Source organism: Brienomyrus brachyistius, chromosome 12, assembly GCF_023856365.1.
Source record: "Brienomyrus brachyistius isolate T26 chromosome 12, BBRACH_0.4, whole genome shotgun sequence".
Classification (NCBI taxonomy): Eukaryota; Metazoa; Chordata; class Actinopteri; order Osteoglossiformes; family Mormyridae; genus Brienomyrus; species Brienomyrus brachyistius.
In genome coordinates, this window is record NC_064544.1 from 23,847,903 (window position 1) to 23,873,617 (window position 25,715).

General features: G+C 47.8%; 1 protein-coding gene and 1 long non-coding RNA gene across 8 annotated transcripts in view; one reads left to right on the forward strand and one right to left on the reverse strand.

Annotated features, from left to right (window-relative positions):
• The window catches only part of arap2 (ArfGAP with RhoGAP domain, ankyrin repeat and PH domain 2), a 101,907-nt gene that overhangs the window by 53,460 nt on the left and 22,732 nt on the right, over nt 1-25,715 (forward strand). Inside the window, exons 14-22 of the mRNA XM_048969936.1 lie at nt 1,227-1,401; nt 4,179-4,304; nt 9,630-9,774; nt 12,049-12,157; nt 12,477-12,681; nt 20,548-20,611; nt 20,827-20,990; nt 23,635-23,877; nt 23,965-24,055. Of these exons, the coding sequence (XP_048825893.1) occupies nt 1,227-1,401; nt 4,179-4,304; nt 9,630-9,774; nt 12,049-12,157; nt 12,477-12,681; nt 20,548-20,611; nt 20,827-20,990; nt 23,635-23,877; nt 23,965-24,055 (1,322 nt within the window). The remainder of the gene's footprint in view (nt 1-1,226; nt 1,402-4,178; nt 4,305-9,629; nt 9,775-12,048; nt 12,158-12,476; nt 12,682-20,547; nt 20,612-20,826; nt 20,991-23,634; nt 23,878-23,964; nt 24,056-25,715) is intronic.
• On the reverse strand, nt 18,114-20,340 carry LOC125704415 (uncharacterized). 7 transcript variants are annotated; one of them, XR_007381115.1, is made up of 7 exons: nt 20,252-20,340; nt 19,760-19,854; nt 19,206-19,263; nt 19,032-19,089; nt 18,544-18,601; nt 18,370-18,427; nt 18,114-18,166 (listed from the first exon to the last, which is right to left on the reverse strand). It is a non-coding gene; the product is annotated as an uncharacterized LOC125704415 (long non-coding RNA). The 7 variants fall into 7 exon arrangements; XR_007381118.1 differs by lacking the exon at nt 19,206-19,263; XR_007381116.1 differs by lacking the exons at nt 18,544-18,601; nt 19,032-19,089; nt 19,206-19,263 and adding exons at nt 18,875-18,965; nt 20,037-20,098 and having other exon boundaries at nt 19,789-19,920; nt 20,252-20,333.

Sequence of the window (25,715 nt, forward strand, 5' to 3'; positions counted from 1 at the left end):
TTAAATAATTCCATAACAGGAATTATATTTCTTAATAACTACTATCTTCTATGTATAGACTTTAAATTGTATTTCATACTAACATTGTGATTTTCATTCAACAGTCATTATTCTAAAATATTACTTCACGTAATTCAAATGCCATTTCTTAGATAATGCATTTCACAATAAAGTTCAACTTTTCACGTTGTAGGCATGCATTTTATACCACATCAACACGATACAAATATACGTGTCAAAAGGTCTTTCAGTACTTAGGTTAATACTTTTCTATTCAAGGGCAAAGGGTGTAGTGTGTTTGTTATCATATGATAATATTGCGGCTTTTTATCATAAACAGTGAAGGTAACAATTTGTGAAAATTTCAATGAAGAGGTTCATTGTTTTGTCTGATACCCTGAATTATATGTCTGAATTAGAGAAAGTGAAATAAAAGGAGTAAAATAGGTCAAGACGGAGTTCAAGACCCGGACAGCCCAATATAAAACTATATAAACAATCACGCTATTATTATATGTCTCTATTACCATATCCATTATCTAAGCTGTTGAATGCACATTCTTACCTACTCGCTTTAATTTTGCGTTCATGCAGTTTTTACCGGGACGTTTCACCAGTATTAATAAAGCGTGGAGCAGCTTTGACATAAATACAGAAGCTTCATCAAACAGTGCATTAAATATATGATCTGCATAAATTTCAAAACATCTTTAATAAATCACTTCTTACACAATTTATTTTCCCGATTTTGCATGGAACATTAATAACGTGCACTTTGACAACGTTTTCATGCAAATGGGTGGGGACAGTCCGATACAAAAGAGAACCTTCCTGTTATATGCAAACTCAAAACGAAACATTGTTATTCATAATACAGTTTAGTACACAGTGTCCCATTCTGCACTGGCATACATTCTGACATAAATCGTATGTCAAATACCGCTCGCGTGTTTAATGAGTACGTTCCGTTCTTCCACTCACATGTGGATGTCAACTGAGTAGGTGATCCTTCAATTCGCCAAGGAACACATTCACGTCCAGTCTGTATATATGTCTGTGTGACAGGGAACTCGATATTAATTTCTGGTATCACAGACATATTCCAGCAGTGGGTATTGACTGCAGACAGACACAGTGAGTATGAATTTTCGTGCTTGTGAGTGTGCGTGTGTGTGACTGCCTATCTGTGCACCAGTGTGTAACTGTGCACCCTCCCTCACCCCTAGGCCCTGTGTTCTGCTGTGGTGCAGCCGGACGTCCTGCTCACCATGCGCTTGGTGTTCAGCGGGGCTGACGTCATGAGCGCTACGGGCGACCCCAACTACTCCACGCCCTACCTGCTGGCCCAGAAGGCCGGCCAGCAGCTGCAGATGGAGTTCCTCTACCACAACAAGCTGTCAGGTAGGCGGGGCCACCACAACTCACCAATCAAAAGGCTCCATGTCAGTGCGGCCCGTTACATTGGCGTTCGGCCATTAGGCTTAATGGAAGGGGCTCATGTTTTGCCCATTTTATGCAGCTGGAAAATGGCTTGCTGAAGGATACCGAAGCAAAGCAGACAACGGCGATGACTTTGTTAAGGGGAAGCAAGTAGATTTGTCCTTGTTATCTGCAATGTCGGCTGCCCTTAGCTGTTTGTATAAAATAGCAGCGAACGCTGTGCGTTTGATGGCCTCTGCCTGCAAGCTTTATTCTGCTGTAACTGCACTCAACACCAGCCTCCCGTCTACAAAACAAATAGCAAGGAAATTGTATTCTGATTAAAATAGAAGGGAATAAAATAGACGGATTGTTGAAATTGTTCACCTCCTTCTATGACTATAGCATTGGCAACCTTGAAATATGCTGATGTCTAAGGGGGCCCATCTGAATACATATCCTTGTTTTATTTTTCACTTTTGCGTGGTAAAATGCAGGAGTAAATCTCCACATCACAGCCACGATGTCCTGCTGCGGACACGCAGGTGTCATCTGTTAAGACGCCCCATCAGCTGACAGATTCATGGAGGTCATGTGACGAGTGCTGCTGGTTTATATCTGCCTCCCTCTCGAGCACCAGGCCCAATGGCATTCAGGCCGTAAGCTTCCATCATCAGCAGATCGCGTTGACAGAAACGCCTGACGTCGTGTCTGTTTCTAATGCTATCACTTGTAAGTGCATGCTAGCCTGTCCATGTTTCTCCGTCAGACTTCTGGCTTGACCCCCTTGGGGACTTGGTACCTTGCAGGAGGGACGTGGTACCAATTGTAAAATGTGTATGTAAAAACGATCTTTGTGGTACAGGTATGAAGCTTAACCATTCTGAAATGCCACGGCGCACCTTGCAGTGGGGAGGTGTATGTATAATAAATAAGCTAGGGTAGCAGTTTGCATTAGCACTAATGTCTTATTAGCGCTTCTCTCCATGGTGCCTCTTATCAGCCCGTGTAGCATCTGGGGAAGATCGCAGTAGGTGGCAGGACACTTTTCCCAGAATACCACTGTGCTTCCTTTGGTTACAGTCCTGCTACTCTCCATCACTTGTTACTGCGGGAGTTTCTCAGGAGTTTAAGAACCGTACTGGCTACTATGAATAAGAGAAGGAAAGCTCAGGAAGCAGTCATGCATCTGTAAGGGGTTGTTCCTGTTGGCTGGCTGTGGGGTGTCATTGGACGGTGCTGTTTTCAGGAGTATAACAGGCCCCCTGCTGGATATGGATGGACAGCTGTTGAGAGTCAAGCCTGTGTGGGGTTTTTCTTGGACCGTCATGACTGACTGGATTGGACTTCTGGGATGAGGTCATTTCAGGGGAGGCCGGAAGACTGGTGGAGACGCCAGTGTAGACCCCCCACAACCACCCTTACGCACTCCAGCTGTCAGTGGTCAGGAGGCGGGACAGTGATGGAGCGGGCGCTTTGGCTTGCAGCTCCAAAACGAGGGAATTAATTATGAAGGGATCGAACATGCTAATTAAACTGATGGCATCAGGCTCCAGCCTCAGAGGCTGATGAAGGGGGCAGACATGCAGGGAATGGTAAACCTTTCATAGCAGTCTGCTAGCAGTAGGGGATATTTGTGTCAAGGGACATGTCCATACTTGCAGCTGAATTGCTTTGATTGACACATATTTTGACCAATCAGTGTGTTCTGTCTCCTTAAGGGAGCCAATCATTTTCTCTTGGGCTAAACCAGTAACATAAACTTTAAAATGGGGAAAATTCACTGAATAAAAACAGCATTTTTTGCCATAGTGTTTCAGGATGTACTGTACTTTTTAAATATAATGTATATTGTGACTTGATGGTGAGTGCTTTTCAGAGAGCTGTCCTGTTGTCCTGTGCAGGGAGCAGCTTAAGAGTCACCAGCATTCTCCATACAGTGTGTGTGTGTGTGTGTGTGTGTGTGTGTATGTGTATATATATGTGTGTGTGTGTGTATATATATATATATATATATATATATATATATATATATATATATATATATATATATATATATATATATATATATATAGGGACAGACTGTGTGCTTTTTCTGACAGACCTTTTGGGTGTTGGGATTACCCGAATGGGTGATGCAGGTCTGTGGACCTGCTTTCTCCATTGATGCCTGTCTATCTCTTGAAGCTCATCAAACAAACTTCATGTGGATTGGGCTTGTGTCTTTAGCACAGACTGATTCCACCACAGCACTCAAAGCAAAACTCAGTGGGCTTGGGGCTTTCAGGTAGTATGCTATTCTAGTAGGAGAAACAAAAACAACACCAAAAAAACACACCCTGCGGTGGGGAGGCGTATGTATAATAAATAAGCTAAGGGTAGCAGTTTGCATTAGCATGAATGTCTTATCAGTGCTTCTCCCCGTGGTGCCTCCTATCAGCCCGTGTAGCATCTGGGGAAGATCGCGGTAGGTGGCAGGACGCTTTTCCCAGAATACCACTGCACTTCCTCTGGTTACAGTCCTGCCACTCCTCATCACTTGTTACTGTGGCTCAGGAGTTTTAACACTGGGGTGGCTACTATGAATAAGGGAAGAAAAGCTCAGGAAGCAGTCATGCATCTGTAAGGGGCTGAGTCTGTTTGCTGGCTGCGGGCTGGTGTGGGAAGGTGGTGTTTTCAGGCAGCTGTTGTCTGTGTTGTTTCTCTCTCAGACCACTGGGCTGAGGTAATTGCACTAAATCGAGATTTCTTCTTAATAGATTTACCTAAGCTGGACCCTGTGTATGGAAAGAAGTTCCCTCGAAATGCATCCTTCTTCAAAAGTGGCTTCCTGTACACCGCTCTCAGCGTGGGCCGACCCGTGTTGGATAGGAGAACCAGAGAAGGTGAGTTGACAGGCTGGAGGGCTGTCCTGTGTGGGGGTGCTGAACCTTTGCTGCAAGCAGCTTTGTCTGCGTTTCAGGTCTAAGCGTTACCATGAGGTCAGACCTTCCTCGACTCCCTGTTCTTACGTGCGCAGGACGTGTTCCATGCCCTCAGTGGGGATGGATCATCTGGGGAATGGAGCAGTCTGGTGGCCTTCAAAGCAGACATTGCGGAACCTTCTCACTTTTAGCTGTTAGGGGGAGGGGTTACACTGGGCAGGAAGCCATGAAAGCCCTGGTACCTGCGGGCGGTGGCGGTGGCACTGGGGGATGCGTCTGTTCTCCCTCCCCCCCGAATGCTCGCAGGCGCTGAGGGTGCTTTCCACAGAACATCTGGAGGAGCACCATGTCTCCATGGTAATTAAGAGAAAGGAGCGATACTCGGATGGTGCCCCAGGGAACCGGAGAGATACGCGCAGTGTGTGTCTGCTTTGGGGGGGCTCTCTCTATGGAGGGGTACCTGTCGGCAGGAATAAACCCTGCAGCTGTTGCTTTTTCTTTCTTGTTTCTCAGCTAGGGGCCCCCAGGTGGTCTCCCCCCCGCCTACACACGTACGCATAAGCGGGGATCCCGTGGCCCCCAGCCGTGCTTACCCTCCCTTGCTATCATATGCGTTCAGGGGGGTCTGGCAGGTGTAGGTGTTACTGTGCGTTACTGTGAGTCTTTTGGCACCTGCTGGAGGCAAACAGCTTGGAGCAGAGCTGTTCCGGTAGGAACCGTCACATAGGGCAGAGGGCGTAAATGCGGATACTCACAGAGTGTTACTGGGGAAGGGCGTGCGCGTACACACACACACACACACACACACATCTAACGGGCAGAAGGAGTAAATGCGGGTAATTGCAGAGTGTTACGGGGAAGGACACACACACATCTAACGGGGAGAGGGAGTAAACGCGGGTATGTGGTGACTGTTAAAGGGGAAGGGCACATACACACACACACACACACACAGTGATGGAAGCAGTGAAAGCACACAAAGGACATGTTGTGAATAAACAGTTGCTTTCTTTGGAAATGTAGAGTAGAAGTAGAAGTACTAATAAGGCGTGTTTGCTGGCGGCATAGGAGGAATATCCCAGCAGAAACCATCCCCGGATGATCAGCTTGTGCTGAATGCGGAGTGCTTCATCTTCATGGGCAGGAATAGCAGGGCCCCGGGGTGGCACTTTCCGTGTTTCCCAAGCCGCTCACATGCCAGTTTGCTGGCTTCTTATCAGGTCAATGATCCCCATTTTGAGCACAATGTCTGAGTGACAGATGAACAGCAGGTGGAGCAGTGGTTAAAGGACAGGACTTTATGTACTGAAATGGGGACTCTGCTTCTGTGCACTTTATTATAAAAGTGCTAGCTGCATTCATTTTGGATCAAAATGAATGGAAAAAGTGGAGAATCCGCTGTGTTGGACAGGCTTACGAGGCTTAAGTGTGAATTGAGGTTTCTGTCCACACAGATGTACCCCTACTTTCCTGAAACATAAGCGATTCCCGTCTTTACAAGGCTGCATAAAACCACAGGATCCCCAGATCTGATAAACGCTGTTATTTAATCCATTATGAAAGTCTTCAGTTTAGATGGGGCATTAATGGGGCATTAGGGGCATTAAAAATTCAGAAGATGGGTTAAACTTTGTGTTTAAATCAGGAGGGAAGGAGTAGAAAGGTATTTTTAAGATTTCTTGTTTGAAAGCTCTTTCTTTAATGGTTTGATGGCCTGTGGATACAGGGGGATTAATAATTCATATTCCTCAGCCTGAGCAATAATATTGGCATTTAGATCTCGGAATGGTCAACACGGCACATTATTGTTAGCAGGACATGTAGGAAGTCAGCTCAGAATTCATTCTAGCTTGGCATTAACAGCACAGAAGGGCAGAGTTCGCCCAGACAGCGCGAAAAAGCACGGTGATGTCATAAACGATGCATATCAAGAACTCTGTTTCCCAGAAGGCCACATTGCTGACTGAGCCATGTAATCCCAATTAGCCTGCGATTTTGTTTTGGGAAAACCGTCGCTTTTATGTGCCTGTGGCTCCATCCTATAGCCCTTGAAAGGTGGCCCACAGACAGAGATAAATGTTCAGTAAGCGTCCAATTAAAAAGTCCCAATGAGCCTCAAAAATGATTTGATCATTTTTCTGGAGAGCAGTACTGGAGGTTTCTGGGGGAGATGCTGTTTCCTTTGAACAGCTGCCGAACGGCTGGGACTCGGGCTTTTTTACCGGCAAACGGGCCGTGCCTGGCAACCGCCTGACGACCAGCTTCACTTCATACTCCACTTAATCATTACTTGAATTCATCAGGGGGGAAGGCATGATGGTCTGTCTAGCAGGACATTGTCTGGAGATAATTAGTTTCCCTTGGCTGAATGGGAGCTTATTTCCTCACGGAGAGCCTCCCTGGATGTTCCTGAGATATTAACTTCAGATATGTTGTTTTGACCATGAGCAGGGCCCCCCTCACGGCGGCCTGGCCCTAATCACACCTGCGAGTGCTGCAAACGAATCCTTACCTGCCCAGGGCCCACAAGAAGTCTGGTTATTGAAACGACGCCCTGCAGAAACACTGCCCTGCTTTGCAGCTGTGCGACCCCAATCAACACCTCCTTGTGATGAATCGACTTAATGTTAGAATTATGGAATAATGGCAGAAAGTTGTTTTTTTTCATAGGCTCTTCAAAAAACAGATGGCAGTGGGCCTTTGAAACAGACGTTAAATACATGTCTATGGATGTCTTGATTACTAGATGTGTATATATATTCACTACTATTGTATAAAAACAGTAATTTCATGATCTATTTTCTTAAAAATATATGTGTTTCAAAGATGTCTAGCATGTTTTACTCTGATGTTGATTTTTGGCTGGATACTGCAGACTGAAACTGGCCTTTAAGCTCTGAGCGTGCTCAGTCCGAGCAAATCCCGAGCGTGCTCAGTCCGAGCAAATCCCGAGCGTGCTCAGTCCGAGCAAACCCCGAGCGTGCTCAGTCCGAGCAAACCCCGAGCGTGCTCAGTCCGAGCAAACCCCGATCGTGCTCAGTCCGAGCAAACCCCGATCGTGCTCAGTCCGAGCAAACCCCGAGCGTGCTCAGTCCGAGCAAACCCCGAGCGTGCTCAGTCCGAGCAAACCCCGAGCGTGCTCAGTCCTCTAAAATCTGGGCATGCTCCGCCTGTCCAGTCAGGTTTTTTGTTTTATCTGCCCATGCTAATTTAATCTGAAGGGACAGTGTGTGGGATCAAAGCCCATGGTTAACAGGGTGGTCGCTTTATGGTTGGGCCTTTTAGCAAGACCCTTCACCCCAAGAAATGCTCAAGGGGGAACCAGACCAATGGCTGGCACAGCTCTCTATCCCCGAGTCTCACTCTCACCTGTATATGAGTATCTGCATGTTTTTCTCCAAAGATGGGATATGTGAAAACTAAAGAGGATCAGTCTGTATGCGCGCTATACAAATGTAGTGGGTAAAAGTAGCAATTCACTTCTAAATATTCAACCAATAAAACAGTAATATTAGCATGGTAGCCAACAGTAGCAATGTATCCATTGAGTGATTTATGGTGCAAAGTGATGAAAAAGCAGAGAAAGTTACTAAAGTGACTAATTGGTTGTTTTATTTAGCGCTGCAGTCAGAAACAGAGATATGTGACCTAAGTAAGAGACTGTAAGCACAGTGCTCTGCTTTTAAAGCAGGGTCCAGTGAGCATGTAGACAGAGTGAACCCCCCCCTGAAGAGGACTCCGTGATGGGAACACATTGTTTGTGTGTATGAAAGAACTACTCAATGTGTGGGGTGTCTGTGCCTCAGAGGTCGTACACATGGGGGGGGGGGGGGGGGGGGGTTGGAAAGTTAAAACGTTAAAGGTGAAGGTGATTAATTGTCATTGCTGACACACCACAACATAATGTGTCCTATGCATTTAACTCATATGTGATGGAGCAGGGGCAGCTATATTATTTATTGCCCGGGGAACAGAGCATGGGGGCAGTACCTCAATGGTACTTGGGGATTTCAATCAACAATATTTTGATTACAAGCAACAAGCACCCTTCTCTAACCCATTAGGTCACTACTGACTCTGTGGGGAGTCTGTACCTCAGAGATGGTGCAGAGGTAGTGTCTACTGTGGCAGTGGTGGGAGGGTGCAGAATTACTGACTCTGTGGGGAGTCTGTACCTCAGAGATGGTGCAGAGGTGGTGCCTACTGTGGTGGTGGAGAGTTACTGACTCTGTGGGGAGTTTGTACCTCAGAGATGGTGCAGAGGTAGTGCCTACTGTGGCGGTGGTGGGGGGGTGCAGAATTACTGACTCTGTGGGGAGTCTGTACCTCAGAGATGGTGCAGAGGTCGTGCCTATTGTGGCAGTGGTGGGGGGGGTGCAGAATTACTGACTCTGTGGGGAGTCTGTACCTCAGAGATGATGCAGAGGTCGTGCCTACTGTGGTGGTGGTGAGGGGGTGCAGAATTACTGACTCTGTGGGGAGTCTGTACCTCAGAGATGGTGCATAGGTCGTGCCTACTGTGGCAGTGGTGGGGGGGTGCAGAATTACTGACTCTGTGGGGAGTCTGTACCTCAGAGATGGTGCAGAGGTCGTGCCTACTGTGGCAGTGGTGGGGGGGTGCAGGATTACTGACTCTGTGGGGAGTCTGTACCTCAGAGATGGTACAGAGGCGGTGCCTACTGTGGGGGTGGAGAGTTACTGACTCTGTGGGGTGTCTGTACCTCAGACATGGAGCAGAGGCGGTGCCTACTGTACTGGTGGAGAGTTACTGACTCTGTGGGGTGTCTGTGCCTCAGAGATGGAGCAGAAGCGGTGCCTACTGTGGTGGTGGAGAGTTACTGACTCTGTGGGGTGTCTGTACCTCAGAGATGGAGCAGAAGTGGTGCCTACTGTGGTGGTGGAGAGTTACTGACTCTGTGGGGAGTCTGTACCTCAGAGATGGTGCAGAGGCGGTGCCTACTGTGCTGGTGGAGAGTTACTGACTCTGTGGGGTGTCTGTACCTCACAGATGGTGCAGAGGCGGTGCCTACTGTGGGGGTGGAGAGTTACTGACTCTATGGGGTGTTTGTACCTCAGAGATGGTGCAGAGGCGGTGCCTACTGTGCTGGTGGAGAGTTACTGACTCTGTGGGGTGTCTGTACCTCAGAGATGGAGCAGAAGTGGTGCCTACTGTGGTGGTGGAGAGTTACTGACTCTGTGGGATGTCTGTACCTCAGAGATGGTGCAGAGGTGGTGCCTACTGTGGTGGTGGAGAGTTACTGACTCTGTGGGGTGTCTGTACCTCAGAGATGGTGCAGAGGTGGTGCACGCTGGAGGGTGGCTTCCTGAGTTACTACGAGAGCGAGCAGACGGCCACGGCGATGGGTCGCATGGACCTGGCGGAGATCGTGACCCTGGCAGTGTGCAGGGTGGACACCCCCCCCAGGGGCAGGTGAGTAAATGCTAATTAGTAAATGTTAATTAGTGCCAAATAAAAGACGGTAAGTGCCATAGGCAGCTGCTACTAGCTTCACCATATACAGTACACACAAAATTAGGTTTAATACAGCTGTATGTAAAAATTTGTGCATCAAATTACATATTTAGTCAATTATATAAGTGAAAAGTAGCAAACAACTACTGTAGGAAACATTGGGCTAAAAAACATCATACTTGCACATAATAATGCACAGTTACTTTTTATTCCATGAACATCAAGATAAAAATTAAAAAAAATTAAATACTAGTTGTGGCATGAGCAAAAGTTTGGGCAGTTTTCCACTTGTCCCTTGATGATGATTTTTTTTGCTTAGTTCCCGGCCGTAATCGCCTCATTAGGTTTTAGTTGCCATGTTGTCACCTGTTGACAGTTGCAAAGCTTAATAAGTTCCCTGCCACTTCAAACATTGGGCTGTTACTCGACAACCATTGGCTTCTCTAAGCAGCTGAGTGAGGACTTGAAAATGAAGATAATTGATGCCTACAATGCAAGTTAAGACTAAGATACGCTTCCAGCTCCCAGTTTCTGCTGTCCATGATGTGCTCAAGAAATGGTAGTTAAGGAGAACTAGGGAAGTCAATGCATGACCTGGAAGACCAAGAAACCTGTATATGCTGGCCAGAAAGAGAAAGGAAGAACTACATGCTATTGCAGGACCGGCATGAAGGTTTGGCAGATGCAGGAATGGTGGTGCCCTGTTCCATGGTGCACCACAGTGTCAACAACCATGATCTGCATGGAAGAGTCATCAGGAGGAAGTCTAACCTGTGACCTCATCACACAATTCTGTGAAACAGCATCTACAAAAGCAAGAAGGCCTTTTGTAAACAAGTGCCATGGACTGATGAAGCAGAGACTGAACTATTTGGCCATAATCACCAGAGGTGTGACTGGAGAAAAAAGAAGAAGCTGAGAAATAGATGGCTTCTGAAGATCCTAAACATCTGTAAAAAATCATCCATGAGCTGCTTGATGGAAAGTGAATTGGGGGTTTTGGAATGGCCCTCACAGTTACACAGTGAACAGCCCCTACAAGTCCCTGATAGAGAGGCATATTTTGGATTTAGGTCCCTGCAGACTCTGATGCGAAGGATTTCTATCCCTGTGTCTGCCTCGCTCCCTACGGGCTTGGCCTAACGAGGGTCCTCAGGGGCCTCTGTGCAGCGGGGCATCATGCAAACATGCTCTTGCATGAATGGCCCTTGCCGATTTGTCTGCCGTGACTCCTTTTAAAGCTTCCAGTGATCCTTCACCAAAGCTGCCCTATGTCCTTTAGGAAGGGATGAAAATAAAAGCAGCTCTTGTGTGTTTTCACCGGGTTTGTCAAAATATACAGTAAAAGCTCTAGTGTCCGGCAATATCGGATGGCTGAATTTTCTAGAAAATGAAAGACAGAATTTCTTACTTACATTAATCCTTATTTTCACATGCTACAGTGTCACTGCCTCGCAGAAGATTACGAGCTAAACCATGACTCCACTTTGTAGGCATGCACAGGAATTGACTTTTGACATTTGCTTTTTTTTCGTTAATTTATTAGCTTGCTATTATTTTTAAATATAAGGCTAACAGTACTTCTTATTTTGTTTTCATGCTGATATTTTAGAATCTTGTGGGAAGCATGATTTGTGCACTATAGAAAATGTAGACAGTAAGTAATGTGTGTGCTGTAACACCCCATAGATGTGGGTGCTGTAACACCCCGTAGATGTGTGTGTGTGTGTGTTGTAACACCCCATAAATGTGTGTGCTGTAACACCCCATGGATGTGTGTGTGTGTGCTGTAACACCTTATAAATGTGTGTGCTGTAACACTCCATAGATGTGTATGTGTGTGTTGTAACACCCCATAGATGTGTGTGCTGTAACACCCGGTAGATGTGTGCGTGTGCTGTAACACCTTATAAATGTGTGTGCTGTAACACCCTGTAGATGTGTGCGTGTGCTGTAACACCTTATAAATGTGTGTGCTGTAACAACCTGTAGATGTGTGCGTGTGCTGTAACACCTTATAAATGTGTGTGCTGTAACACCCTGTAGATGTGTGCGTGTGCTGTAACACCTTATAAATGTGTGTGCTGTAACACCCTGTAGATGTGTGCGTGTGCTGTAACGCCTTATAAATGTGTGTGCTGTAACACCCTGTAGATGTGTGCGTGTGCTGTAACACCTTATAAATGTGTGTGCTGTAACACGGTTGCTGTTATTTCTGGATCTGGTCCCCAGCTCCAAGGCTGCCTTCACCTTCGAAGCGTATCTGATGACAGAGCGCATCTTCACATTTGGCACTGAGACGTCAGAGATGCGCAGGCAGTGGGTGCAGGCTCTGGCCAAGGTAGGCCACACGTGCACCTCCTCCCTGCCTCTGCTGCCTGTCCTCCCCTGCTGGGAGCTGTTATTTATTTTTTTATTTTAGTGATCTGGCTGACAACCTGATGTTCAGTGGGGTGCCCGGTCCTGTTGGACTACTGGAGCTACTGGGATTAATGATGGTCCATCCCTGCATTGTCGTCATACACACTGCAGTAGCTGCATATACATCTGCCTTTTAGTTGACCCTCCGCTAGCTCCATCTTGCCCATCATATTCTATCCCTGTTCTTAAGCCATACTCTTTCTTACTTCACTCCTTCCTCTTTCTTCTGTACCCCTCAGTGCTTCATCCCTCTGCCCGTGGCCCACTTGCGGGACAAAGACTATGAGCTGATTGGGCGCCTCTACTTCAAAGAGGGTCATGACCTTAACTTCTGGAGGGTTGGCTGGTTCACCCTGGAGGAATCCAACCTGTACTACAGCTCTGGGGAGGGTGACAGTGAGTCCCCCCTGGGGCTGGTCCAGCTGAAGAGGCTCCAGGAGCTCAGTAAGGCCGTTTTCCACCCCCCATGATTCGTCCTGAGGCAGGAAGTAAGCTCCTGTACAGAGAAATGAGCTTGCAGCTCGCTGGCATCATACTGACCGTGATTCTGCAAAGGCATGTAAATGCAGCTACTCACCCACATTCTCCATTTTGTTTCAGTAATCATGCGATGCCTCAGCATAGGTTTTAAGAGTTACAGGGCATTTTTGTGTTGTTAACTTAGCAAGTAAGTTGCTCTGGGACTGAAAAGGTTAATGGTAGAAAGTGAATGATTGTCGCATGTTATGGGATGTAGCATAGATCTCACACACACACACACACACACACACACACACAGGAAGGTAAGATAAGCACACACAGTGCACCAACATCCCAGTAGATAACCAAATGCCGCCATTTTCCCTAAGACAGATAGTCCGTTTTTAGCAGATCGTTCCTTTGAGGCGCCGGCCTTCGTGTTTCTGTGGGCTGAGGCGTGACCTTATATCTCACATGACTGCAAGGGACTCGCTGCGGTTCCACTCTGCTTGCTGTCAATAGAGTCTCTTCAGACGCTGAGGAAATTAATTCCTTCCAGAAGGTGCCAACTGGCCTGTGGATGGGGGGGCCCTTTGCCGCCTGGATTTGCAACATTTCAATCGATTGCACCAGAAAGATGTGGGGGCAGAAAAAAAATCTATAAATCGTTTATTCTGGTTTAGGTTTGAGTGTGGATAAAATCAAGCATGTCACTAGCTGCTAACCTGAGGCTGGATTACAGATCCGTGGCCTCCATAGAGTCGAGCCTCGCAAAGCCATTTACGGGGACTCCTGCCCGGTGCGGATCTGTGCGAAATGGCCTGATAAAGCCCATGAACACCACAACTGCCATTTGGAACTCCAATGAATGTCAAACTCCTTTAACCTCCAAGCAAAACATACTTCACGTATGCAGCCCTTTTGTTTGCACTAATTTGCCATTAGTGTTAACCCATCAGCGATAGGTGAAAAGTCGCGATATAGAAAGACTATATAATAAAAAAATGTTATAGTTTAGGCCTCCCACACACTTTAAACACACAGACAGACTTATTAAAATGTAAACTTATTAAAACAACACATATGATACGTGGATGTTAGGCTCAGGATACGAGTAACATAATAATAATAGTGTGTGTGTATATATATATATATATATATATATATATATATATATATATATATATATATATACACACACATCTCTCTCTCTCTCTCTCTCTCTCTCTCTCTCTCTCTCCGTATACGTAATGGAATATGTAGAAAATGAACATTTTAATAATGGCGAGCGACATCCATGTACCGCTTTCCTTCCCGAAGTATACCCAGGAGTTTTACCTTCTCCTGAATGGTCAAGGCCTTCCTCTGTCACTAGTCACTAGGCTCACTAGTACCATAAGTCTTAGAAGATGCAGGACGCTTGGGAGCCATCACAGGGCTTAAAACGAACAATAAGCAAGGTACGCAATACGCAGAGAACTCTAGTGTGTTACGGAAAAATGTGCGATATAGTGGGGCACGATAGCTGAACCGCGATATAGCGTGGGGATCACTGTATCAGTAGCGAATCTATCACCATCAACCAAAAAGTTGTAATCTTCCTAATAGAGTGGCTGCTCTGTCCTGAAACCTTGGTGGTCCGATCCTCGGCTGCAGAAGCTAGCTCTAGGGACATGGAATGTGACCTCTCTGGTGGGGAAGGAGCCTGAGCTGGTGTGCGATGTTGTGTGTAGTTCTTACTAGATATAGTCGGGCTCACCTCGACGCATGGCTTGGGTTCTGGAACCAGTCTCTTTGAGGGGGGTTGGACCCTCTTCCATTCTGGAGTTGCTCGCAGGGAGAAGTGCCGAGCAGGAGTTGGCATACTTATTGCCCCTTGACTGGGCACCTGTGCATTGGGGTTTACCGCAGTGGATGAGAGGGTAGCCTACCTTCTCCTTCAGGTGGGGGGACGGGTCCTGACTGTTATTTGTGCTTATGCACCAAGCGGCAGTTCAGAATACCCACCCTTTTTGGAGTCCTTGGAAGGGGTGTTGGAGAGCACTTCTCTTGGGGACTCTCCTGTTCTGCTGGGGGATTTCAATGCTCATATGGCCAATGACAGTGAGACCTGGAGTGGCGTGAACTCAGGTGTGGGAGGAGTTTGGCCAGGCCAAGGAAAACGACTTCCAGACGGCTTCGAGGAGATTCTGGTCCACCATCCGGTGACTCTCGGTTGGAAAAGAGGTGCAGCATCAACACTGTTTATGGTGGGAATGGAGCACTGCTGATCTCAACTCGGGACGTTTTGGGTTGGTGGAGGGAATACTTTGAATACCTCCTCAATCCCACCGATAGGGTGGAGGTCATTAAGTTTGTTAAGCTCCTCAGTGGCCGGGCCCCGGGGGTGGATGAGATCTGCCCGGAGTTCCTTAAGGCTCTGGATGCTGTGGGGCTGTCCTGGTTGACACGCATCTGCAGCATCGTGTGAACATCTGGGGCGGTGCCCCCGGACTGGCAGATCAGGGTAGTGGTCCCCCTCTTTAAGAAGGGGGACTGGAGGGTGTACTCCAACTATAGGGGGATCAGACTTCTCAGCCTCCCTGATAAGGTCTATTTGGGGGTCCGGGAGAGGAGGGTCCGCTGGATTTTCGAACCTCGGATTCAGGAAGAGCAGTGTGGTTTTCGCCCTGGCCGTGGAGCAGTGGACCAGTTCTATATTCTCAGAGTGTGAAGTGGCTGGGATGAGAATCAGCACCTCCAAATTCGAGACCATGTTCCTCAGCCAGAAAAGGGTGGAATGCTCTCTCTGGGTCGGGGAGGGGGTCCTTCCTCAAGTGGAGGAGGTTAAGTACCTCGGGGTCTTATTCACGAGTGAGGGAAGGATGGAACGGGAGATCGACAGGTGGATTGGTGCGGCTTCAGCCGTGATGTCTTGGTCAAGACTCGATTTACCAGTCGATCTACGTTCCTACCCTCACCTATGGTCACGAGCTGTGGGTAGTGACCAAAAGAACGAGATCACGAGTAGAAGCGGCCAAAATGAGTTTCCTCGGCAGGGTGGCTGGGCTCTCCCTTAGAGATAGGGTAAGGAGCTTAGTCATTCGGGAGGGACTCAGAGTAGAGCCGCTACTCCTCCGCATTGAGAGGAGCCAGATGAGGTGGGTCGGGCATCTGATTAGGATGCCTCCTGGATGTCTCCCGGGTGAGGTGTTCCGGGCTTGTCCCACTGGGAGGAGACCCCAGGGAAGACCCAGGACACGCTGGAAGGACTATGTCTCTCGGCTGTCCTGGGAACGCCTCTGGATTCCCACGGGGAGCTGGATGAAGTGGCCGGGGAGAGGGAATTATGGGTTTCCCTCCTGAGACTGCTGCCCTCTCGACCCGACCTCAGATAAGCGGAAGATAATGGATGGATGGATAATCTAGCAAACTAATAGTTAAATCAATGAACACAAGAACATACGATATAAACACGACTGTATTATGGGTTTTATGGCTTTTCTGGGGTGACAGTAACTCTGCTGCTGTGCGTATTACTGACTGTCCTGTTGTTTCCTTGATGGGTGAGCAGTATTTTAATATGATGGCTCATTAACAAAAATGAAAAGCATGATACACAAAAGTGCGTGCTGCTGGCAGGAAAGGAGGTCAAAAAATGCTGGTAGTTCTACTGTTAATTCACCGCTGAAAAAGATTTTTGGACGGGATGCTTTTTATTATATTGTTTTTGAAATTACCTTATTTGCTAACTGAAACATCAATAAGTCATGTAGAGAACGGTGAGGACAGGCAATTGAAAACTGGTGTGGTGATGTTACCTTCCACCTGGACTCCAAGGCAGGCTGCTGCACTTCTGTCGATGATGGGAGAGGCACAATAACTGCGACCGTCGCAATTTGTGACATGACCAGAACTGAAAAGAATCTGCCTTGTTTCACAGTTATTTAGTCATCCGTGTTCACATTCGTCCCATAACTATAAAGTAATGTAATAACAGGTAATCATAAGAGGTTTCATTTCCATAGTTTTGCTGTGCAATTCAATTTGTTATGATATTAAGGTGCTTTGAAATTGCACAATAATAAAGTATTGATTTTGGCCAAACCTGAGTTGATGCAGTGAACATCGAATGTGATATCTGTAGGTCAATATGTATTTACATGTAACTTAATCACAAATACAAAATACAACACTTAATACAAAAAAATTGCAGGAGACTGGAGGAACACATTTTCCAAACCGCAGGACTAATTAAACTGAAGTACCTCAGAAAGGGGTCTATTTGTATTTCTCAAAATGTTTTTTGGAACAATGTCAACACCGCAAGGCCTAATACATTATTTGTTCCGTTGTTTTGAAAGATAAGGAGTTCATGCTTTCCCGAGATAACGTGGCTTCAAAAGGGCCCTGCGCAGTGAACGAAGGGGAAATAAAAGCAACAGGCGCTTTGAAGGTCAGCGAGTAGCGAGGGCAGCGGGCTGCCCTTGGAGCTGAAATGTTTGTTTTTCATATCAGAAGTCAGAAATTGCTGCCGACTTGCTTGTCCATGCCACTGGTTTGGATGGTGTTTTTGAGGGCTGATGTTTCTGTGCTCATTGTCATTGGTGGAGCCCTGCCGGGAGGTGCCATTGGCTGGCTGGTGTCCACTGCAAATTTGACCATATTTTCGCCCCATGTCAAGGATGGTTTCAGGCAAATATCTTTTCGAAAGTTAGTTAAATTGTCCAGTTATTGTTGAATTAAGTGACAGAAAGTTCTCCCTTGAGAGGGAGACTAACTGGGCTTAGTGATAGAAAAACCTGATCTTTTTGGTACCTTTGTTATTTGAAATTTCCTCATAAATCCATTTGAATTAACCACATTTCAGGTCCAGCCCCCCATAGGGTGAGGGGTAGGGGAAACCGGCTAAGAGTCAGCCTTGGTGCATCATTCGTCACACATGCAGCTATCCCAGACGGTCTCAGTCATCTTTACCACATATGATCATTTCACTATATGGTGCAATATGAGGCTAGAAATCGGAGGCAAGCGGGGAGCAGAACAGAATGAGAGGGAGGTACAGCTCTTATGGCGCTGAGGTCTCCTATGACCTCCTATGACCTCCAAATCACTCTGCTCTGTACAAGCTCTGCGTCCAATTGTATCATGTCCTGCTTTTCCAATGGAGGCAGCAGACAGCGAGCAGTGTGAGGAGAGAAGAAAACCATGCTGGCTTTTAAAAGGAGCTGTTTGCTGACAATATTCATGCTTTTAGAGTCGGATGGAGTTTACTGTCTGCATCAGTACCGTGTGTGTTTGCTTGACCACCTTTGACTGCATGTGTTAGCATGACCACATTTAGACCTTGTGTCTTAGCATGATTGCCTTTGGACTGCGTGTGTTAGCATGACCGCCTTTGTACCTTGTGTGTTTGCCTGACCGCCTTTGGACCTGGTGTGTTTGTCTGACCGCCTTTGGACCTGGTGTGTTTGTCTGACCGCCTTTGGACCTGGTGTGTTTGCCTGACCGCCTTTGGACCTTGTGTGTTTGCCTGACCGCCTTTGGACCTGGTGTGTTTGTCTGACCGCCGTTGGACCTGGTGTGTTTGCCTGACCGCCTTTGAACCTTGTGTGTTTGCCTGACCGCCTTTGGACCTGGTGTGTTTGCCTGACTGCCTTTGGACCTGGTGTGTTTGCCTGACCGCCTTTGGACCTTGTGTGTTTGTCTGACCGCCTTTGGACCTGGTGTGTTTGTCTGACCGCCTTTGGACCTTGTGTGTTTGTCTGACCGCCTTTGGACCTGGTGTGTTTGTATGACCGCCTTTGGACCTTGTGTGTTTGCTTGACCGCCTTTGGACCTTGTGTGTTTGTCTGACCGCCTTTGGACCTGGTGTGTTTGTCTGACCGCCTTTGGACCTGGTGTGTTTGTCTGACCGCCTTTGGACCTTGTGTATGTGTTTGCCTGACCGCCTTTGGACCTTGTGTGTTTGTCTGACCGCCTTTGGACCTTGTGTGTTTGTCTGACCGCCTTTGGACCTGGTGAGTTTGCCTGACCGCCTTTGGACCTTGTGTGTTTGTCTGACCGCCTTTGGACCTTGTATGTGTGTTTGTCTGACCGCCTTTGGACCTTGTGTGTGTGTTTGTCTGACCGCCTTTGGACCTGGTGTGTTTGTCTGACCGCCTTTGGACCTTGTGTGTTTGTCTGACCGCCTTTGGACCTGGTGTGTTTGTCTGACCGCCTTTGGACCTGGTGTGTTTGCCTGACCGCCTTTGGACCTTGTGTGTGTGTTTGTCTGACCGCCTTTGGACCTTGTGTGTGTGTTTGTCTGAACGCCTTTGGACCTTGTGTGTGTGTTTGTCTGAACGCCTTTGGACCTTGTGTGTTTGTCTGACCGCCTTTGGACCTGGTGTGTTTGTCTGACCGCCTTTGGACCTTGTGTGTTTGTCTGACCGCCTTTGGACCTGGTGTGTTTGTATGACCGCCTTTGGACCTTGTGTGTTTGCTTGACCGCCTTTGGACCTTGTGTGTTTGTCTGACCGCCTTTGGACCTGGTGTGTTTGTCTGACCGCCTTTGGACCTGGTGTGTTTGTCTGACCGCCTTTGGACCTTGTGTATGTGTTTGCCTGACCGCCTTTGGACCTTGTGTGTTTGTCTGACCGCCTTTGGACCTTGTGTGTTTGTCTGACCGCCTTTGGACCTGGTGAGTTTGCCTGACCGCCTTTGGACCTTGTGTGTTTGTCTGACCGCCTTTGGACCTTGTATGTGTGTTTGTCTGACCGCCTTTGGACCTTGTGTGTGTGTTTGTCTGACCGCCTTTGGACCTGGTGTGTTTGTCTGACCGCCTTTGGACCTTGTGTGTTTGTCTGACCGCCTTTGGACCTGGTGTGTTTGTCTGACCGCCTTTGGACCTGGTGTGTTTGCCTGACCGCCTTTGGACCTTGTGTGTGTGTTTGTCTGACCGCCTTTGGACCTTGTGTGTGTGTTTGTCTGACCGCCTTTGGACCTTGTGTGTGTGTTTGTCTGACCGCCTTTGGACCTTGTGTGTGTGTTTGTCTGACCGCCTTTGGACCTTGTGTGTGTGTTTGTCTGACCGCCTTTGGACCTGGTGTGTTTGCCTGACCGCCTTTGGACCTTGTGTGTGTGTTTGTCTGACCGCCTTTGGACCTTGTGTGTGTGTTTGTCTGACCGCCTTTGGACCTTGTGTGTGTGTTTGTCTGACCGCCTTTGGACCTTGTGTGTGTGTTTGTCTGACCGCCTTTGGACCTGGTGTGTTTGTCTAACCGCCTTTGGACCTTGTGTGTTTGTCTGACCGCCTTTGGACCTGGTGTGTTTGTCTGACAGCCTTTGGACCTGGTGTGTTTGCCTGACCGCCTTTGGACCTGGTGTGTTTGCCTGACCGCCTTTGGACCTTGTGTGTGTGTTTGTCTGACCGCCTTTGGACCTTGTGTGTGTGTTTGTCTGACCGCCTTTGGACCTTGTGTGTTTGTCTGACCGCCTTTGGACCTTGTGTGTTTGCCTGACCGCCTTTGGACCTGGTGTGTTTGTCTGACCGCCTTTGGACCTTGTGTGTGTGTTTGTCTGAACGCCTTTAGACCTTGTGTGTGTGTTTGCCTGACCGCCTTTGGACCTTGTGTGTGTGTTTGTCTGACCGCCTTTGGACCTTGTGTGTGTGTTTGTCTGACCGCCTTTGGACCTTGTGTGTGTGTTTGCCTGACCGCCTTTGGACCTTGTGTGTGTGTTTGTCTGACCGCCTTTGGACCTTGTGTGTGTGTTTGTCTGAACGCCTTTGGACCTTGTGTGTTTGTCTGACCGCCTTTGAACCCTGTGTATTTGCACGACTGCCCTTGGACTGCATGCGTGCATGGGCAGACTTTTCTTTTCTTTTCACAGCTATATCTACTCGTACAGTAGGACAGGACAAGATGGATGTGCTGCTATTGGTGGAGAGTGGGAGGTATGTGGATAAAGATTCATGCCCTTCATATAGGCCGGGTTAGATTCCAGCATGGATGGTGCTGAGTGTGGTGCAGTAAAATATATAAATGTAGATATGTCAGCTATCTTACACACCATCAAGGAGAGTCACCGTCAGGTTCGAGGAGCTCTTTGAAAGCCTTCAAGAACCTGTGACGTGGCCATGAGCTTAATCCACGCTTTGCTGTCCCGTAGGACCATCTATGTGCATGGATTCTCCAGGGCAGACTTCAGTCTGTGGCGTGGGGCCATCTTCCAGGCAGCGGGCACGGATGGGCGTGCCCTCAGCAGCCAGCAGCTGAGCAAACATGACGTGCCCATCGTGGTGGAGAGCTGCATGGCCTTTGTCACACAGTATGGTGAGCTCCGATTTCGATGTAGGCCCTGCTGCACGTGCTGGCAGGATGGCTGACAATCGCTCTGTGCCTTCTACACTTAGGAATGCTAACGTCTGCTTTGGCACTGTTAGGAAATGTCATAGCATTTATCCATCCATCCATCCATCCATCCACTCTCAATAACGGCTTACCTGGTTCAAGGTTGTGGTGATCCTAGAACCTGTCCTAGGGAGCACAGGGAGTGAGGCAGGGAAGCAATCTGGTCGGGATTCCAGTCCATCAAAGGGCACATGCGCACACACACAAACACAGTCATAAACTAAGGGCAATTTTAGAGACACTACTTCAGCAATTTGGACTGCGAGAGAAAAGCGGAGCAGCCAGAGAAAAGTCACATGACATGGGGAGAGCATGATGCAACGTTTGCGCACAGTGCCCAGGATGGCAATCGGTGGCTTCCAATAAACCACTGTGTATAAACACATTTATTATTGTATTCCCCAGACAGGGAAAACATATGGTTTTGGGACTGGGCCACCTCTGCAGACATTAACACAATAACTCAAAGAGTATTTGACAGTTCATTTTCAAACCTTGCAGACACATTGGATGGGTGAAAATCTGGATTTTTTTTTCAAATTTTGAGACCGATTGGCCCAAAATTAAAGAAGGACTGCTTAGTGATAGCAATGGGAAGAGTGGCGGCAAATGACATTTGACCTTGTGAATGTGATGTCATAATATATTTGATAAATCTTATTACCGCTTCACAAAGACATTATATAGAGCTATATCTGATTTAATTTTGAGACAGATTGCCCCAAAATTGAAGTAGCAGTGGTTGGTGGCAGCAAAGGATGGAGAGTGCCTGCAGAAGACACTTGGTCTATGAAGATCTGAGGTGGAAGGGTGAAGATCTGGGCTTGATCAAATTTCGAGACTAATTGTGTCAAAATTGTAGCAACTGGGAATACATTGTTGTCATTCCGATGGCGTATAGTTGTAACACTTGTAGTTGTTGACTTTATCAACAATTTTGTGGAGCTGTTCGACGTGAGTCTCTAATGCCGTTAAAGCTCTCCTGGTGTGGAGTGACGATGAGGTTTGTTCTTCAGACTTAGATATGTTTGCCCTGCTGATTCACAGAAGAAAAACTAAAATGGGAGCTGACTGGGTGTTGGGAGTGTCCCAGGAAGAGTGGAGCGCTGCAAATCCCAACCCCCAGAGCCAACACTCCCCACACCCAGAGTCATACTTCCAACACCCAGAGCCAACACTCCCCACACCCAGAGTCATACTTCCAACACCCAGAGCCAACACTCCCCACACCCAGAGCCAACACTCCCAACACCCAGAGTCATACTCCCAACACCCAGAGTCATACTCCCAACACCCAGAGTCATACTCCCAACACCCAGAGTCATACTCCCAACACCCAGAGCCAACACTCCCAACACCCAGAGTCATATTCCCAATACTCCACACACCCAGTCATACTCCCAACACCCAGAGCCAACACTCCCCAACACCGAGAGCCAACACTCCCCAACACCCAGAGCCAACACTCCCCAACACCCAGAGCCAACACTCCCCAACACCCAGAGCCAACACTCCCCAACACCCAGAGCCAACACTCCCCAACACCCAGAGCCAACACTCCCCAACACCCAGAGCCAACACTCCCCAACACCCAGAGCCAACACTCCCCAACACCGAGAGCCAACACTCTCCAACACACAGAGCCAACACTCCCCACACACAGAGCCAACACTCCCCACACCCAGAGTCATACTCCCAACGCCCAGAGCCAACACTCCCCAACACCCAGAGCCAACATTCCCCACACCCAGAGTCATACTCCCAACACTCAGAGCCAACACTCCCCAACACACAGAGCCAACACTCCCCACACCGAGTCATACTCCCAACACTCAGAGCCAACACTCCCCAAACCCTGAGCTAACATTCCCCACACCCTGAGTCATACTTCCCACACCCAGTCATACTCCCAACACCTAACCCAATAATAAAATAAAAGTATACAAATAATAATTATGATACTTTATTAAACAATGTAAAAGTACAGGTGCAGCTGCTGTGGAATCCTTTTGTTTTTGCATACTCAATCATACTCTCCTGTGAGGCACAGGGGAGACCAAAGAGCCCTTTTCCTGACACCCAGGGGGCAGTTTTGGGGTTCATACAGATTTCTAACTGACCCAAAAGAGCTGATGCTCAGAGCTCCATGGGTGGGAATTGATTCTCAGCTGTAACGGCACCGAATCTTGACCTGCAGATCTCAAAGGGCGCCCAGAATAAACAGACAGCACACATGGCATAGTGCAGTTTAGTATGGATACGGTTAGTGGTCATGGTATTTTTGCACACTTGCATTCCCATGTTTATTTTCACTTTATTTCTTGTCTTTTTGTATTTAGTGCAGCTAATATGAGACATAGACAAGCACCATTAGATATGTCCTAATTCAGTAGCTTACCAGCACACATCCAAGTTGTAATTATTATTATTGTAATTTAAATTATTATTAGTCGTATTTTTATTTAGCTTGTCATCATCATTATCGGCTCCAGTTCACTTCATAGCTAAGCAGATGCATTGATAGCAAACAGTGGTCCATGTGCACCCCCCCCCCCCCCCCCCAAAGGTCTGGCTTATGAAGGTATCTACCAGAGGAATGGGAACCCACAGCGGGTGGCCCAGCTTCTGGAGAGCTTCCAGAAGGATGCCAGGAGTGTCAAGTTACGGGTTGGGGAGCAACAGCTGGAGGATGTCACCGATGTGCTGAAGAGCTTCCTGCGCGACCTGGAGGACGCGTTGCTCACCAAGGAGCTCTACCCCTTCTGGGTCTCCATCTTAGGTGCGTGCCCCCCGTGGCTAAGCATCGCTGGTATGTTCTCAGCTCCGTACTTGTGGATGCCGACGTGGTGTTTCACTAACCTACTGCTTCCACACTTAAACAGATGAAAATGCTGAGAAGAGAGAGTGCGGAAGTACTGCACCCTGATCCAGAGCCTGCCCAAGATAAACAGGACCACCCTGGGGGCGCTAATGCAGCACCTGTACAGGTGGGCAACTGTCTGGCTAATGCTGAATAAAAGCTAGGAGTAGCTGTTTTCTAGTGTTTAAAGCAAACCCTTCCTGAATGCTGCCTAGATAATGTCTTGGTGGAAGATGCAGTGAGGCTCTGGTTCAGCACGGTACTCTGACTCACGCCGACCAGCGTAGAGAATGCGGTAAGGTTCTGGTTCAGCACGGTACTCTGACTCACGCCGACCAGCGTGGAGAATGCGCTAAGGCTCTGGTTCAGCACGGTACTCTGACTCATGCTGTCCAATGTGGAGAATGCAGTAAGGCTCTGGCTCAGCATGACGCTCTGACTCGTGCTGTCCAATGTGGAGAATGCAGTAAGGCTCTGGCTCAGCATGACGCTCTGACTCGTGCTGTCCAGCATGAAGAATGCAGTAAGGCTCTAATTTCTTCTTTTTTCCACACTAATACCATTAAACATGATTTTTATCCTCAATCCTCCCCACTGCTTTTGTGAATCTGTGACTGCAATCAAAATACTAAAACTGCCAGAAGCGTCGTATTTTTGTTTGGTTACTGATCTTAAGTTTAGAGCTGGGTTAGGGTTAAGGTTGTCATAACTGGGATTAGGTGTGTGTGCGTGTACGTGTGTGTTTGTGTGTCTGGACAGGATGTGTTTAGAAAACGTTTAAGCAGATCCTTCAGTTGGTGTAGGCTGAACAGGGAGGTCCCGACTGGCAGTGCAGAGCCCTGCCTTGCACTGTTTGCTGTGCAAACAGTGACCTTGCAGAGGGAACCAGACATGGGTGAATGGTGCCTGGCCAATGTCAGCCATGGGATGGCGCTCTTCATTCCCACTGTGGTGCAGTACAGCTCCCAAGGACTGGCCCTCCCCCTCTGTTCCTGAGGGTACACTCAGACAGCCGATTCACCGGCATGTTTCCACACCCAGAGCATTTGGGCTCATTCTCGCCAGCTAGAAACTCTTACATTTATTATTTATTTGGGAATTTTGACTTATTGCTTAGTGGGGACCTTGCTAAAAGGTAATATGGCTCTCCAGTGCAATGGCACCACACAGGCCTTTATAATGAAATCCATTAGGGTTTCTTTGTTAATTTTCCACGAATGGGAGATATCTCTGTGACTTTGTGCCAAATGGTCTCTTTAAACTGCCTCTGATGATCATCAGTCCAGGGTTTTTATTTAAAAGGGGCCATTTACAAAAGAAGGAAAATAGCATGGGGCTGATCTGCTGTCGTATGTAAATTCCCGCTCAGATCGGGAAGCGGCTTTGCTGTGTTTCCCCCGGAATGTCATTATGGGCTGGAATGTGAGCCACTTTGAGGTGATTAATCACTCTGTCTCGCCTCGGCTCTGCGCCGCCATGTGTCTGCCTCACCAGCTTCTGTCCTCCGCTCAGACACTGTGAGAGCTAATAAGCACATACATATTTTATCATCCAACAATACCTTCATCATCTCAGCCGGCCTTTATTTATTTATTCACTTTTTTAAAAGTGTCGTTCGCAGCATAGTGAAGGCGCAATCCTGTTTCCACATACCTCACTTTGGAGTCCTTGGCTGGGGTTTTACATCCGCTTGCCTCTTCCATGTGCTGGGACCTGAAGCGGTGACCTCCTAAAATACACCCCCTTTTCACGTTTCCAGATGGTTCGGCAAGCCTCTGGGGTACCCA